The sequence below is a fragment of the Arvicola amphibius genome, chromosome 3 (genome assembly GCF_903992535.2).
Source record: "Arvicola amphibius chromosome 3, mArvAmp1.2, whole genome shotgun sequence".
Classification (NCBI taxonomy): domain Eukaryota; kingdom Metazoa; phylum Chordata; class Mammalia; order Rodentia; family Cricetidae; genus Arvicola; species Arvicola amphibius.
This window is the reverse complement of record NC_052049.1, coordinates 110,460,566-110,474,601: the sequence shown is the minus strand read 5'-3', so window position 1 is coordinate 110,474,601 and position 14,036 is coordinate 110,460,566. Positions and strand designations below refer to the sequence as shown.

The window sequence follows — 14,036 nt, the reverse complement described above, 5'->3', positions numbered from 1 at the left end:
GTGGAAAATTTCTAGGCTTTAAAGTGATTGCTAATCTCTGTGTGGAGAGGTTTGGTTTGGGGACATCGCTTCAAGAGTCAGTGTCTCTAATCCTGCTCTGAGCCAGTACAATGATAAAGCTGTGAGATTCCCCCAGATGGGACGTCAGGTGGGTGATTTGTTTGTGAGTGAGATTGGTATGAGGGATGCAGGAGGAGTCTCTTTGAAAGATGCTGAAGTAGAGTGTAGGAAATTCTCACCTCTGTGTTGTGGTTGCTGAGTGTCTGGGAAGCGGTTTTTTCTGTTTCTGGGTGCCTAATAGGAATATGGGCTGTTGGTTTGCAGATTTTTTTTTAGTCATTTAGAAACTACAAACATTAGGAATTATTTAGAAATGAATACTTATGAAATAGTTTTGAATGAAGAGGTACTTTGTCAGGTTTCCTCCTCCTGGGTCAGGCATTTCAGGTCCCGTGCTTGAATACACTAGACAGTCAGCATGTGCATCAACTGTGTTTGCTAGTGTGTGCCTGTAGCTGAGAAAACCTTGCCAACACTTGTGTGTGTCTTATGTGCTACGGTATGGCCCACAGTAGAAAACACAGAGCTCGCCTGGGTAACTAATATACAGCCTCAGTTTTAGCATCTCTGATGTCACTGGGTCAAGGACAGAACTTCAGACCTAAAGTTCATGTTGCTTGTAAGGAGACGTGTGGTGCTGCTAGACCTTTGGTCTAAGAATGAAGAATTTGAGGAATTCACATTTCATCTGCCAGTGTTTTCATTGACAGGTGTGTGTGTGTGTGTGTGTGTGTGTGTGTGTGTTTAGTTTAAAAAGTATGATGTGGTGCCTATTACACTAAGATATTATGTGGAATGCAGGTGACAGAGAGGCTCTGGGAATAGGGTGATTGACTGGTGTGCGATCATGGTGACGTGGCGTGGGGGTGATGATGAGTTACCAGCCAGACTTGTCTTGCATTTGGAATGTGAAGAGGAAGCTAGCAAGTTGGCTAGCCGTGTCTCTGCAGAGTAGCTCTGAAAGTTTGTTAGAGTTTTCTTTACTTTACCTCTTTACCTTTTCTTTACTTTTCAGCCAAAGAGGCCATCTAGCTAGATATATTACATAATGCCCAGAGGGAACAGGAAGAGTTGAGAGGCTGCATGACTTGACTTCAGCACAGATTAAATTGGGAGTGTCAAGAGAAGGAGACCCACCTTTTTTACTGCCTTGGACTGTGTCCTTGAGGTGTCCATTTGGAAGGTATGGCTAGTATTTGTGACTTCTACTATAACAGCTCATTAATGGGATTAAGACCCTGAACAGAGATTTTGTAGGCTTGTAGTTTGTATGTATGTATAGACACAGAAAGTGTTTTGTGAACTTGGAGGCAGATTCTAAAGTTGTATGTCTAAAAGCCACTTTATCTTTGAGTAGAGAGTACACATCTCCACAGCCTGGAAAGCGTGGTCTGGAAGGACAAACACCATAAGGTGCATTCCCTGCCACTGGCTTGTGTGTTCTGGTGTGGCTGTGGCTACATCTGCAGCAGAGAGGAAAGGCGCTTGGCTGCACTTACTGCCATGTCTAGCTCAGCTAAGGAAAGGAAGGCCCCACGGCAAGAGTTACAGGTTCCGTGGTTCTGACCTTACTGCTTACTGACTTTCAAATAGAAGTTTTAAAACATTCAAATCAGATAATGTAGTTTTAAAAACCAGTAAGGCGATCACTCATCTTTAGAATCTTAAAATCTTTTCCTGAGGGAAATATGTAACTCCTCCATACATTGTCCGTACACGGCCCCAAGTGTGACTGTGTCTCAGTGGTGATGCACTTGTGCTATGGCCCAGACACACTTGTTCAGAAATGAAGCAAGTAAAACCCCGCAGCTTCCTAGAATACAATGTTGAAGGATCTAGCGAGGTTTGGTCTCAAAAACAGAAAGCTTTCTTGTGATGCGATTAGAGGAGGCATCCACACTTAGTGAAAGTCAAATAGACTAAGAAAAGAACTTGAAAAAATTAAGAAAGCTGGTATTCTGGGTGATTGTGGAGCACGACCCAGCAGAGTGCCTTCCTTGGGCTTCATTCTGTCACTTATGGTTGATCTGCTGACCTTCCCAGACTCCCTCATACTTAGCCAATGCATTTCTATTTTTGACCTTAGAAATCAGCAATTATTACCTCTGGGTTTTCTTCAGCAGCTGTTCATCTCTTCCACTTTCATCCAAGCCCCTCAGACCAGGCCTGTGTTCTTTGTCTTTGCTTCCTCTTTATTTCCTCATTGCCCTGTGGTGTGGTTTAACTTCCTTGTCTGTGCTGGAATTGCTGCCACTGACCCTGAGGTGAACAAATTGCTCCACCCTGTAAGGATCTTAAGGTCCCATCTCTCTGTCTTCTGTTCCTTTCCTTTCCTTTTCTTTTTTCATTTTTCGAGACAGGGTTGCTCTGTGTAAACAGTCCTTGCTGTCCTGGAACTCACTCTGTAGACCAGGCTGATCTCAAACTCACAGAGATCCACCTGCCTCTATATCCAAGAGCTGAGATTAAAGGCGTGCTCTACCATCACCCAGCTGATTTCTGTTTTTACTACTGAAGATTGGGAACTCCATCTTTGCACTGGGTCCACAGTGCCCTGTGGGAGGTTATCATTCTTTTTTCTCCACAGGGTAACCTCTGGCTGAGCGAGGCTAGCATATCCTGAACATCTTCCTGGGAAGTCATCTGCACCTTCCACCCCACTACCCCTGTATTCTAATGGTATTGGTAATGTTTCAGGTCTCTCTGCCTGTCCGTGTTCCTTTGTCTTTTGTACTTGGAATAGTCTTCTCCAACTGGCCCTCCCACTAGATGGCCCAGGATTCACTTACTTTGTCATGCTTTCTAAAGTTAACCACTTCCTGTGTTTCTTAATATATATTAATATATGTGCATGTATATATGCACACAAGCATATATATGTATGTATGTGTGTACGTATGTATGTGTATGTGTATGTATATGTATATGTCAGAAGAGACACTGCCCCGCTGGAACTGGAGTTAGAGACAGTTATGGGCCACTCCATGGATGCTGGGAACTGAACCCAGGTCCTCTGCAAGAACTCTCAATTACTGATCCGTCTATCTAACACCCACCTTCCCCCCTTTCGTGTGACTTGTTTATACAAGTATTATCTCATTTAGTTCCTTCTAAGGGGCAAATGCTCTGAGTCAGGGTTTGAATTTTATTTCTTCTTCCTTTCTTTAGTGCTCAGCACGGATTGAGCCTCTGGTACATATATGTTCACTGATCCCTCTAAGTGAAATGCACTCCATGGAAATACCTGTTAAACACATAAATGAGCAGGCAAATAGACCTCATTGGGATGACTTGGTAAAGTTCAAAAAGAAGTCACAGAGAAAATGAAAAACCTTTGTTTACCCCTGCCCCAACAGTTTGTGAGAGTCCCATGGTCGGATAGTCTTCTGAAGAAAGAGGGCATCTACATGGAAAGAAACGTCACTGGTGTGAAACCTCGCCTGACTAAGAGAAGCTGTGAGAGAATGGTGCAAACTTAGGCAAAGTGTTTACCTTCTTTCTTCTCAGGGCAGCACGTTCAGAGTGTAGTTTTCTGTCTTCTTCGGATAAATGGAGTCAGATGCGCTGCCAGCGTCCTCTACTTCTAAGACTGACTTATGTATAAGTGGGTCCAAATCAAACAGTGTTTTCCTAGGTTAGGATAGATATTTTTATTTCTTTTCCCAAAGTGTAACTCAGGTCCCTAGCCATTGACAACTGCAGCCCTGAGAGACTAGCCAGAGAGTGCTCCACCATGGAAGCCCTTCTCTGTGGGTCTCCAGATAGTGGTGACCTGGTGGCCCGAAGTTCCAAGGCCACCAGCTGAACTTAGTTCAGCTCTGCTTCCTGGTATGGTTGTGCAACTGCATTTGACTGGTAGCGGCTTGCCGGATGTCCCCGTAGCCCTGCTGCATGGTCAATAGTCCAGAGCGGAGCTTGTCTTTGTCCTAGTGAGGGAGCATTGAGGAGCTGTAGGGCCTGGTGGCTGCTGTCACCTGCCTGACGCCTACACTCCTCCCCTGGTCCCATTGCTGGTAGCTGCTGTCACTTGCCTGACGCCTACACTCCTCCCCTGGTCCCGTTGCTGAAGTTTGCTTCCGAGGCTCAGGTATGCCCACTTGTCCACTGCATTTTACAAAGCTGCCTGCTTCTGTTGGACCATCCATTCTATTTCTCGTTTCTTCCTCTTCATTCCTTTAGAGTTATTAGAACGCTATATAGTCCACATGTCAGAAACACCAACACCAGCTTCCTTTCTCATAGAAACTACAGATCCTGAGGAGAGTAAGTAAATAATAAAAACCCGACAGATGAAGATGATTGGGTCATATATATATATACATATATATATATGCATATATATATATATATATATATATATATTACATGAAAATGCCCACTCTGAAGATGGCACTTGGGTCTGCTGAGCTCAGCTGCCTTCAAGTCAACAGTGGCAGGGCTCCTTGCTGCCCTCCTTCCCAGGCCTTCTCTCAGCCTCGGTTGCTGTCCTTGTAATTCATTTCTCTCCAGGGATAGTCTGTGTATATACAAGCCAATAATTCTATTCTTATAAGGTTTAGATTTTACATTTTGGTCCTCTGAGATTGTATCTCTGTCTCTCGGAAGTTGTGAGCAAGGCTGGTAGTGTTTATGCTTTAGGACGCACCCCATTCCACATTGTGTCTGTGGACAGCATTGACACTGCTGACTAGAGGTTTTATCTTAACAACCTTAGCATCCAGGGTCAGCTTTAGCCCGTTTTCTGCTCACGGTTGTGTTGGGTTTCATGCTTATTTTAATCTCCCCCTTTTTGGGTGGGAACGTAAAGGCCAGGTTGTTGGATAGTGTACGTGTGGGACTGGTACACTATCTGTATGGCTCTGCTCCCACAGCCATCCCCCACCCCCGGCAGAAGTGCCCTGTGCACCCTGCCCCCACCCGTGCTTTGTTGTGACTTTCTTCAGGCTCTTTACATGATATTGGACCAGAATCTTGAGACACAAAGGTTTGAGATTTTCGCATATTCCACCACCTGTAATGGAACCCAGCAGCATCACCCAAGATTCCTGGCTTGCTGGTTTCAAGCACCAATTCAGAACAGTTTAAAATGCATTTGCACTCTGCCAGCGGTAGAGGTAGACGGGTGTAACCTGACTCCTGTTATTTCCAGAAAGCCATAGATTACCCGCCACCCCCAAACCTTTTAAAAGACTGCAGTTAAAGATCTTTTCCATTCTACATTTCCTCATTCTCCAGTCTTCTTGGTTTTCAGCCTCCCTTTCTCACCTACCATTCCTCCTAAAATACAGCAGATCCAAGCAGATTTTGTGGTACCAATCTATTTGTCTCTCTTAAGGTTCCAGCTAGGCGGCCATGTGTCCATGTGTGAATCTTGCATTGCTGGAATGCTCTTCAGTAAACTGTGCTGGCAATGACCAGTAAAGGGGTCTGGGGTCACTTTGTAATCTCAGAGAGAACACTACATAGTTTCTCTTCCTGAATATTTGGAAGAGGGTTTTGCTTTGTTGAGAGGAGGGTGAACCTGGGCTTTGTATGTGCCGAGCAAGAACACTACCCCCAAACTGTGCTCCTGGCCTTCTCTATTATTAATTTTCATTTTGAGACAGAGCCTCAGGAAGTGGTTCAGGGTGGCCTAGAAATCACTAGTAGTCTAGGCTATCTTGGACCTAGGATTCTCCTGGCTCTGCCTCTCAGGTATGGAGGATTATAGGCAGGCACCAGCAGGCCTGGCTCTGGAAGAGTTCTTCTCAAGCTCAAAGGCTCGAGGGAAAACTTTTAAGTTCCCACACTTGTTTATCTCCTGGCACGACCTTTACTCGAGTCAGCGCTTACTTTGCATGGCTGGCGTGGTCTACATTTCAGTGGTGTCCGAGTAGCTGCCCTTGAGTCGTGGTGTAAGTGCTGCAGCAGCCTCCAGATCAGAGATGCTGCCTGAACACAGAGACCCTGGCTGCCACAGTGACAGTCTGCCCTCCCCACCCATGTTAGTCTTTTGACTGCCTGTTTATGGGAGATGGCAGTGTAACTTCTCTGATGTTTTTGTTAACCATTTCTTAAAAGCTCCCCTGGCGTCCTACCTGAGACAGGCATTGCTAGAGCTGTGGCACCCTTTACTAGTGGCAGAGCCTCTGGGTCGTGTCGTCTGTTGTTGGCGGTGCTGAGTTTCCATGAGCAAAGAACCTACCTTCCCGAAGCTCACAGTAGCTCTTCCGACCCTTAGCACCATAGGTCAGTGAACTAAACTGTCACATAGCAATAGCACTGACACAGGTGCTGACAGGAAGCTCACAAATAAAGGTGAAACCGCCTGGGGAACTCGGGCGGATTATACAGAGAAGCATGTGTCCCATGGATAGGCATGTGTTTAATGAACACGTGTGTTCTAGGCATCTGCACGGATTCCACAGAGTCCTGTAAACGTGTCCAGGTTGCAGTTGAGGACAGGCAGCTTAGTGGCTATTTCTGTCTTCTGTTTCTCTTAAACTCTTGCTGCAAACCTGAGGGGGATGTTTAAATCATCCAGGGGTGAGGAGGAGAGAGAGGTTAGGAACTAAGTCATGTGTCCCTAGTCTGTGAAAACCATGAACTTCCCGTGTCCTGGGTTTTTATCATGATGCCGATGCAGGATGAATAGCCATGTGTAGCTGGGAGCTGTCCTCCAGCCTTGTAATGCAAATAGCACACTTGCTGCGCTCCATTGTCCCTAGGAGCCAAGTTACAGGTCATGGCTTTTTAAAACTTCCACCCGTGACCCCTGTCATCCAAGAAATTTTTACATGACCTCAGGTATATAGATAAATAAAATATGTAAATCAAACATTTTTTGATAATAATAAAATTTATCTTAAAGAAATTATTTGGTATACATATGATTTTAATGCTTATTAAGGACAAAAAAATCAAATTTGCATAGTAATGAGATGGATGTGCTTATTTTCACAGGGAGTTAAATGTTGGCTGGCGTATTTGCTAGCGCAGGAGGTAGTGCATCTTGTCTTTTGGGTCACAGAGCTATTAAGTGATGAAAACTGAGTGGGCTTAATCTGCCCTCTTCCCAAAGTCTCTGCCGTTTCTACTCAGCACCCAGGAGATGAATGATTTTAATACTCAGCACCATTTATCAAGCCCGTGCCATATACATGTGCATGCTGCACTTGTCCTGTGACTCTCTACCGAATTCCACAGTTCTGCTCTCTGGATAATTTAGTGACAGAGTTAGTACAATAGCCTGGGAAAAAGACCCAGAACTTGGCTTACTTAACTATATAAGCATAAGTGAAGCAGTGTTGCTACGGGGAGATGAATGTCAGCACTCACTGGGAGCAATAAGAAGCATTATCTGGTTGGTATCTAACAGCTCTCTGGGAAACTCTTTAATGCTCGTTCCTGCTGGTGTCTTCCAGTCCTTCACATCCCTAGTTAATGTGTAACTGTGTTCAAATCTCTGATTGTTTTAATGACTTATTAATTTTTATTTTTTGTGTGCATGAGTGTTTGCTTATATATGTGTGTGCACCACATGTGCCTGTGCCTGAGGAGGCCAGCAGAGGGTTTTGGATCCCCTGGAACTGAGATTGTAGACAGTTGTGAACTGCCATGTTGGTGTTTAAAACCAAGCCAAGGTCCACTGGGGGAGCATCAAGTGTTGTTAAGTATAGAGCCATCTCTCCAACCGCTCTATTAGGTTAAGGGAGGAAATCTTGACGGTTGCCCCTGGCTTCCTACCCTCATTCCTGAGGGGCTTGTCATCCGCCTTCCTCCACGTCTCATCAAAGGTCCTGGCCTGCTGGCTGTGCTCTCTTCTTTTTGGTTGTTCCTGCTCCTTTTTTTGTCACTCATTGCCTCCTCTGTCCCCAGACCCCAGAGTTCTTCTGCCCTGTCATTCCTCATTACATGTCCTATATTCAGGTGACATGTGAGTCCATCTTCAACTAACATTTCTCACCTAACATGCTATTCCCTGCAATGTCACCAGGTGCCCACACTGTCCGTGGAGGAAGTGCAGTTCCTCATCTCTTGACTAGTTACAGTGGTCAGCACCAGAAACCTGAGGCTGTCTTACAGCCCACAGCCCACCTCTCCCTTTGCTCGCCACCATATTCCCCAAAACCTTGCTTACTAATCCTGTCTTGAGCCAGCCATGTGCACTGATTGTTCCCCATGTGTCCGCTCAGGTCTCATCTTATGCCTGTGTGTGGACCTAACTCCTTCCCCTTTGGTCCTGGTTCCATCATATCTGTCAAATAGTCAAGTACCATGATGAGTTAAAATAAATAAAAACAATACAAAAAAAGCAATCAAACCATGTTCCCTCCTCCAAAGCCAGCTCTTTCCTGTTCTGTTCAGCTACTGATGGAGTATACAGTAGTTCCTACCTGTAACTGCTTTGGCAACCCCATGTTTCTTGAAGTTATTCATAGGCCGCTGTGCACTCTCATCACTGTGCCATTTCCAAGCCTTTCTATTGATTACTTTAATTTTAAAAAGTAGTATGCTGGCTGGTAGTTGGAGACTAATTGTGGCTGCCCGTATTCTGGCTGATGTGAAACCTGGAGCACAGAGCAGTCCCTTAGGGTAGTGTCTAATCAGGCTGTCGGAGGTCAGCGTGTTTGCGTAGTGAAGAGAAAGTGCCAGACTTACTGAATGTTCGGGCCCCAGGTGAGATCAGATAGAGAAGTGAAGTGACAGACTTGACCGAAATTCCGCACCAGAAGGAAAAGCACTCTCTTGGGTAGACTTAGGTGCGGTAATAAGTGACCAGGCAGTGGAGAAGGCAGTGGCTTACATTAAAGCTGACTGTCATCTGTCACTTGAATTCCTAAGGTTCCTGCCAGTCTGAGAGCCTAGGTCCATGGAGATCTTAGGGACCTGGGTCCCTTTCGCTCACGTCTACTACCGTCAGGCTTGTTTCCTGGATCGTGTTCCAGCAAGGCATCTGTTCTGCAGCAAAAGAATAGAGGAAACAGGAAGCAAAGATCAGGTGGAAAGCACTGGCTGTCTTCAAGATTTCTGGAAATTACCACAGAGATTTCTATCCCACCAGCCACATCTTAGTCATACGTTTCTAAAGACAAGTATGCATGCGTCCACCCCCCTCCCCACATGTATATACACACAAAGGTTCTGTTACTGTGGGGAGAGAAGGAATTTCAAGGGACAGTATTAAAGAATTCATGCGAACTGTCCATAGTTAACCTGATGTTTAATCTGCTCCTTCTGTTCAGTCTTTTTCTAATTACTACATGAACCTTACCTACCAACCAAGAGCATCCTTGTTATCCACGACTGGAAGACACCCTCCCCGCAAGTGCTGAACTACTGTTTAGTGATATTGTGCACACCATGCTGAGCCATCATTGCTGTCCTCTGCTGAAATCATAGTCTCAGCACAGCAGAAGTTTGCCTGGGGCAGTAATATGCTGTACACATCTGCAGTGCCCAGCCTCCTGCCTCATAAACAAAAACTAGTTCTTACATGAGTAAGTAGATAATTTTGATGATTTCTCGCTTTCTTGTAGACTTTTCAGAAAAGAAGATGGACCAGCCCAGTGGAAGAAGTTTTATGCAAGTGTTGTGTGAAAAATACAGTCCTGAAAACTTCCCTTACCGCCGTGGCCCTGGGATGGGAGTCCATGTCCCAGCCACTCCTCAGGGCTCTCCTATGAAAGGTAAGGAAGGTGGAACAAAGAACATGTCTTTGTCTGCGATTATTTGGGTTAGATTACAACATCGCCTTATTTGTGAGTGGGTGCCTTGTTTATTTTGAATTATGAGTCAGATGGTCATCATTACATGTTGATTCCAGTGTTTTCTTTTTTTCATTTGTTTTTATTGATATGTATTTTTCTTCGCTCCCCCCCCCCCTTTCTCTCCCCTCCCCTTCTATCCTCTCCCGTGGTCCCCATGCTCCCATTTTACTCATGAGATCTTGTCTTTTTCTGCTTCCCATGTAGATTAGATCCTCTTTGTTGTCTGGGTTCTCTGGGGTTGTGAATTGTTGGCTGGTTTTTCTTTGCTTTATGTCTAAAAGCCACTTATGAGTGAGTACATGTGATAATTGTCTTTCTGGGTCTGGGTCATCTCACTCCAGTGTTTTCTTAAAGAGCCTCACAGAGCTGCTCTCTTCCAGATTGGCCAGAGGCATTATAGTTGTCTTTACAGGGCAAGACTGATACTTGGGGAATAATCCTTCAAGTGCATACCCTTTCAAGAAACTCGAAGAATACAGAATAGTACAAGGCTGACCGTTGCCCTTGAGGCCCTTCACAGGTTCTTGGGTTAGATTACACAACATTCACATTGATTAAGGTATATCACAATGTAGCTTATGTTGAGCCAAATGAAAACCACAGTGATGAAGAATGAAATTTAGAAGATAAAACTATCAGGAGAGGGTTCAAAGGTTAACTAGCCCTTGGAGAATGTAGAGTATGATTAGAGAGGAGACAAAGACATTCTAGAAGAGAGAAGTGTTCGAGGTGGGTTTCTGCTAGCCTTTTTATCCTAGCTGTACTTACCAGATTTTAGAAGTAGTTCTTTGTCATCAGGGGAGTTCATAGGGAATCCTTGCTTTATTCCAGTACTCAGAGTCTACCGACAGTCGTTTCTCAATAGAACTGTCTCCAGCTTTGTAATCATGTACCTCTGAGTTGGCAGTTTGTTGCCTAGGCTGTGGTCTACATCAGGAATTTGATACTAAAATAGTACTTAGTAGAAAAACTGTATAATTCAAGGCCTCAAATTATAAATCATGACCTTCAGGAGCCCTTGGTTTTTTTCCAAATGGGAGGAAAAGTGGTTGAGGTGTCATGTCTGTCTCCTTCTGTGAGACAGTGAATGACTTTGCTGACACACGCACACTAGGGCACACCAGGCCAGACGCACACTAGGGCACACCAGGCCAGATTCTGTCTTTGGCTGGCGATAGTTTTGCGTTTTTCAAATTCTGAAACTTTTTCTCCAGTTAGGAATTTATTTTAAAAGAAGGCTATAATCTCATATGGGAAAAATCTGTTAACACATGAATCTAAAATGGGAATAATTGTTAGGCAGAAATGAAAGAAACAGCATTTTGATTGTCTTCCTGTAAGTGAAGAAGATGTTTTGAACACACAAATGTGAAGAGGTGGCTTAGCAGATAGCCTGTGAGAAGTTTGAGATAGGTTTTGGTTTTTTTGTTTAACTTCTGTTGATGCTTTGTGGATTTCACATCATGCTTTCTTATCCCTTTACATCCCTGTCCCCTTGTGTCCACCCTCTGCCCTTGCTAACTCTCCTCAAATCAAAACCAAATTCAAAAGGAAAACCAAAACTGAAACCAAACAAAAACAAAAAAGAATCTTGTCATGGAAGCTATAGTGTGGTCCACTACTGAGTCACACAGTTCACCCTTTCGTCTGTTCATCTTTACTTGCAAGTGTTGGTTTGGCTCAAGTCCTCTGGTTTCTGCTGCTCCATCAGTAATGGGCTCCTCTTGGATATCCTGTTGTTGTCTTGTGTCATGGAGATCCTGCTGTTTTTGATTGGTGGGTTCATCCCTTTTAGATGTCCCAACACTTCATAGATTTGGTGGATGCTGGGGGTCAACTTTGTACTGAATCTATGAACTATTGGAGATAACTTTTGAAAGGAGCTTCTGAGAGGAAAGAGTGCAGATGCTGTAGAATTGCAGACCTGAGGTCAGTCAGCGGTGCTCTGAGACACAGGTTACCTTGGTCTGGTGTGTGTGCAAGAAGCCAGCAGTGTGGGTGTTGCTGGTGGCTGGCAGATGCCCAGCCAAGAGCAGAGCTGAGAAGACTTTTCATGGTGGGGGTTCAGCACTTCTGAGTTCCTCCCGGCCCATATTTAATTCTTCCTTTAGGATTCAAGGCCCCAAGATCCCACTATATTTTCAAGGCCCTCTTGGAATGCAGAAGATACAGGTAGTTTTTTTTAACCTGATGATTTCTGGGCACTAAACATACATAGGCAAAAATTAGGCTATAGCAGAATCGTCATCAAAGAGACCAGAGAGACTTCTTCCAGCAACTGACGGGAGCAGATGCCAAGTCCCACAGCCAAACATAGGTGGAGCTAGGGGAGTCCTGTGGAGGAGGGGGAGAAAGAATCAGAGGAACTAGAGTGGTCAGGGACACCACAAGAACACGGTCCACAGAATCAACTAATGGGACTCATGGGGAATCACAGAGATCAGGAAGCCTGTAGGGGTCTGACCTGTGTCTTCTACATATAAGTTGTGACTGAATAGGTTGGTGTTCTTATGGGATTCTTAAGAGATAGGAGTGGGGGTGTGTGGTCTCTGACTCTTTTGCCTACTTGTGATACCCTTTTCCTCCTACTGGGTTGCCTCATCCAGCCTTGATGTAATGGTCTATGCTTGGTCTTATTGTAGCCTGTTGTGCAGTGTTTGGTTGATGTCCCTGGGAGGTCTGCTCTTTTCTGTGGAGAGAGGAGGGGGTGGGTCTGGGGGAGAGGAGAGGTGGGGGAGAGACTTGGGGGGGACGAGAGGAGGGGAAGCTGGTCGGGATGTAATATATGAGGGAATAATAATGAACAAAGAACTTGGCTGAATGGAGCAAGTGTTTTCTGTCTCCTATGATTCAGATCGCCTCAACCTCCCCAGTGTGCTCGTGCTGAACAGCTGCGGAATCACCTGCGCGGGAGACGAAAGAGAAATCGCTGCCTTCTGTGCTCACGTGTCAGAGCTCGATCTTTCTGACAACAAACTGGAAGACTGGCACGAGGTACAGCCTGTGCAGTGCTGCACTGGGGAAAGGCTTTGGGTACCATTGTGCTCTTGCTGTGCTCCTTTGCATACTCTGACTCTGGTTCTCATTGGAGCCTCACTTGCCCTCTGTGCGTGCCAAGGTAAACAAGTCACCAGCTCCCTGCAGTGCTCTCCAGTTAGTGCTTATTGCTGCCACCCTGCTTTTATCAGTGTGGGCAGCACAGAGACATTTTATTCCAGGCACTGAAAGGTTAATGAGCCTACGGACACTTCGACAGCAACAGTGCTTTCTCTCTTTCTCAGTCCTACACCCTCTGTTCATGCCCTGCTTCCACTTCTGGGTTTATCTCTGCAGATTGACTTAGAATTGCTTCCACCGAAACCAAGATTATAGTCATTTTCTTGTTACTGAAATCTTTGACAAATCCTTCAGAACTTCCCTTATTTTAACCAAGTGTTGAGTAGTTTGATAAATCTGATGCCTTTTGACCTGAGAGTAACTCTAACTACACACTAACAGCTTCATAACATTCCTTCTTGTTATTGTAGATATCATTCCCTAACTTATTAAAACATTTCCTGATCGAAACTACCACAAAGTTTAAGGGGAAGCCAGTTCTTCCTACTTGGTTCATTCAAATCACGCTCATACTTTTTGCTTTGACTATCTGTAGAGGTTTGCTTGATGGATTTTCCCATTCCTGTTGTCTCCTGTTTCTCCATCGCTGCACAGTACACCACAGACTGCTGTAGCAAATGAATCACACTGGACGCTGCTGCGTGACACCCTTCCCTTGCTTTCCCCTGCTTAGCAACCAAGGCTCGAATCCTGAGGAATGGCCCTCATCACATAGCTCTCTGCTGTTCCCAGAACTTCATGTCTATCTTTAGCCCTGTGCTGTCAATTGCAGACAACACAGGCAAATGGCATGGGAGCTTCCTCGCTTTAATCACGTTTCTCTGTCATCTTCTAGCCACTACCTGTTTTGTCATCCCTGTGTCCGATTCCTTGGCTCTCAACTCAGGCAGCCAGATTACCCCAGAGCATCTGTGCCCACTGCTGCAGAAGGATTTGTCTCAGAGTGGTGTGGTCACTTGCTGACTCTTAACGTTTTTTCAAGAGACTGTGAGCTTGTTTTCGATGGTGGTTTCTGTCTTTTTAAAATCACCACCACCCTGTGTACTAGAGCATCAGATGTCTGTTGCCTATGTTAAGGAGTGACTGACTGCATTTATAGATTGCTGAAGA

General features: G+C 45.1%; 1 protein-coding gene across 1 annotated transcript in view; it reads left to right on the top strand.

The window, feature by feature from the left end:
• The first annotated feature begins 3,962 nt into the window (after nucleotides 1–3,962).
• Nucleotides 3,963–14,036, top strand: part of Tbcel (tubulin folding cofactor E like) — a 43,810-nt gene continuing 33,736 nt past the window's right edge. The window contains exons 1-3 of the mRNA XM_038321451.1: nucleotides 3,963–4,147; nucleotides 9,579–9,728; nucleotides 12,664–12,803. Of these exons, the coding sequence (XP_038177379.1) occupies nucleotides 9,596–9,728; nucleotides 12,664–12,803 (273 nt within the window). The 5' untranslated portion in view covers nucleotides 3,963–4,147; nucleotides 9,579–9,595. The remainder of the gene's footprint in view (nucleotides 4,148–9,578; nucleotides 9,729–12,663; nucleotides 12,804–14,036) is intronic.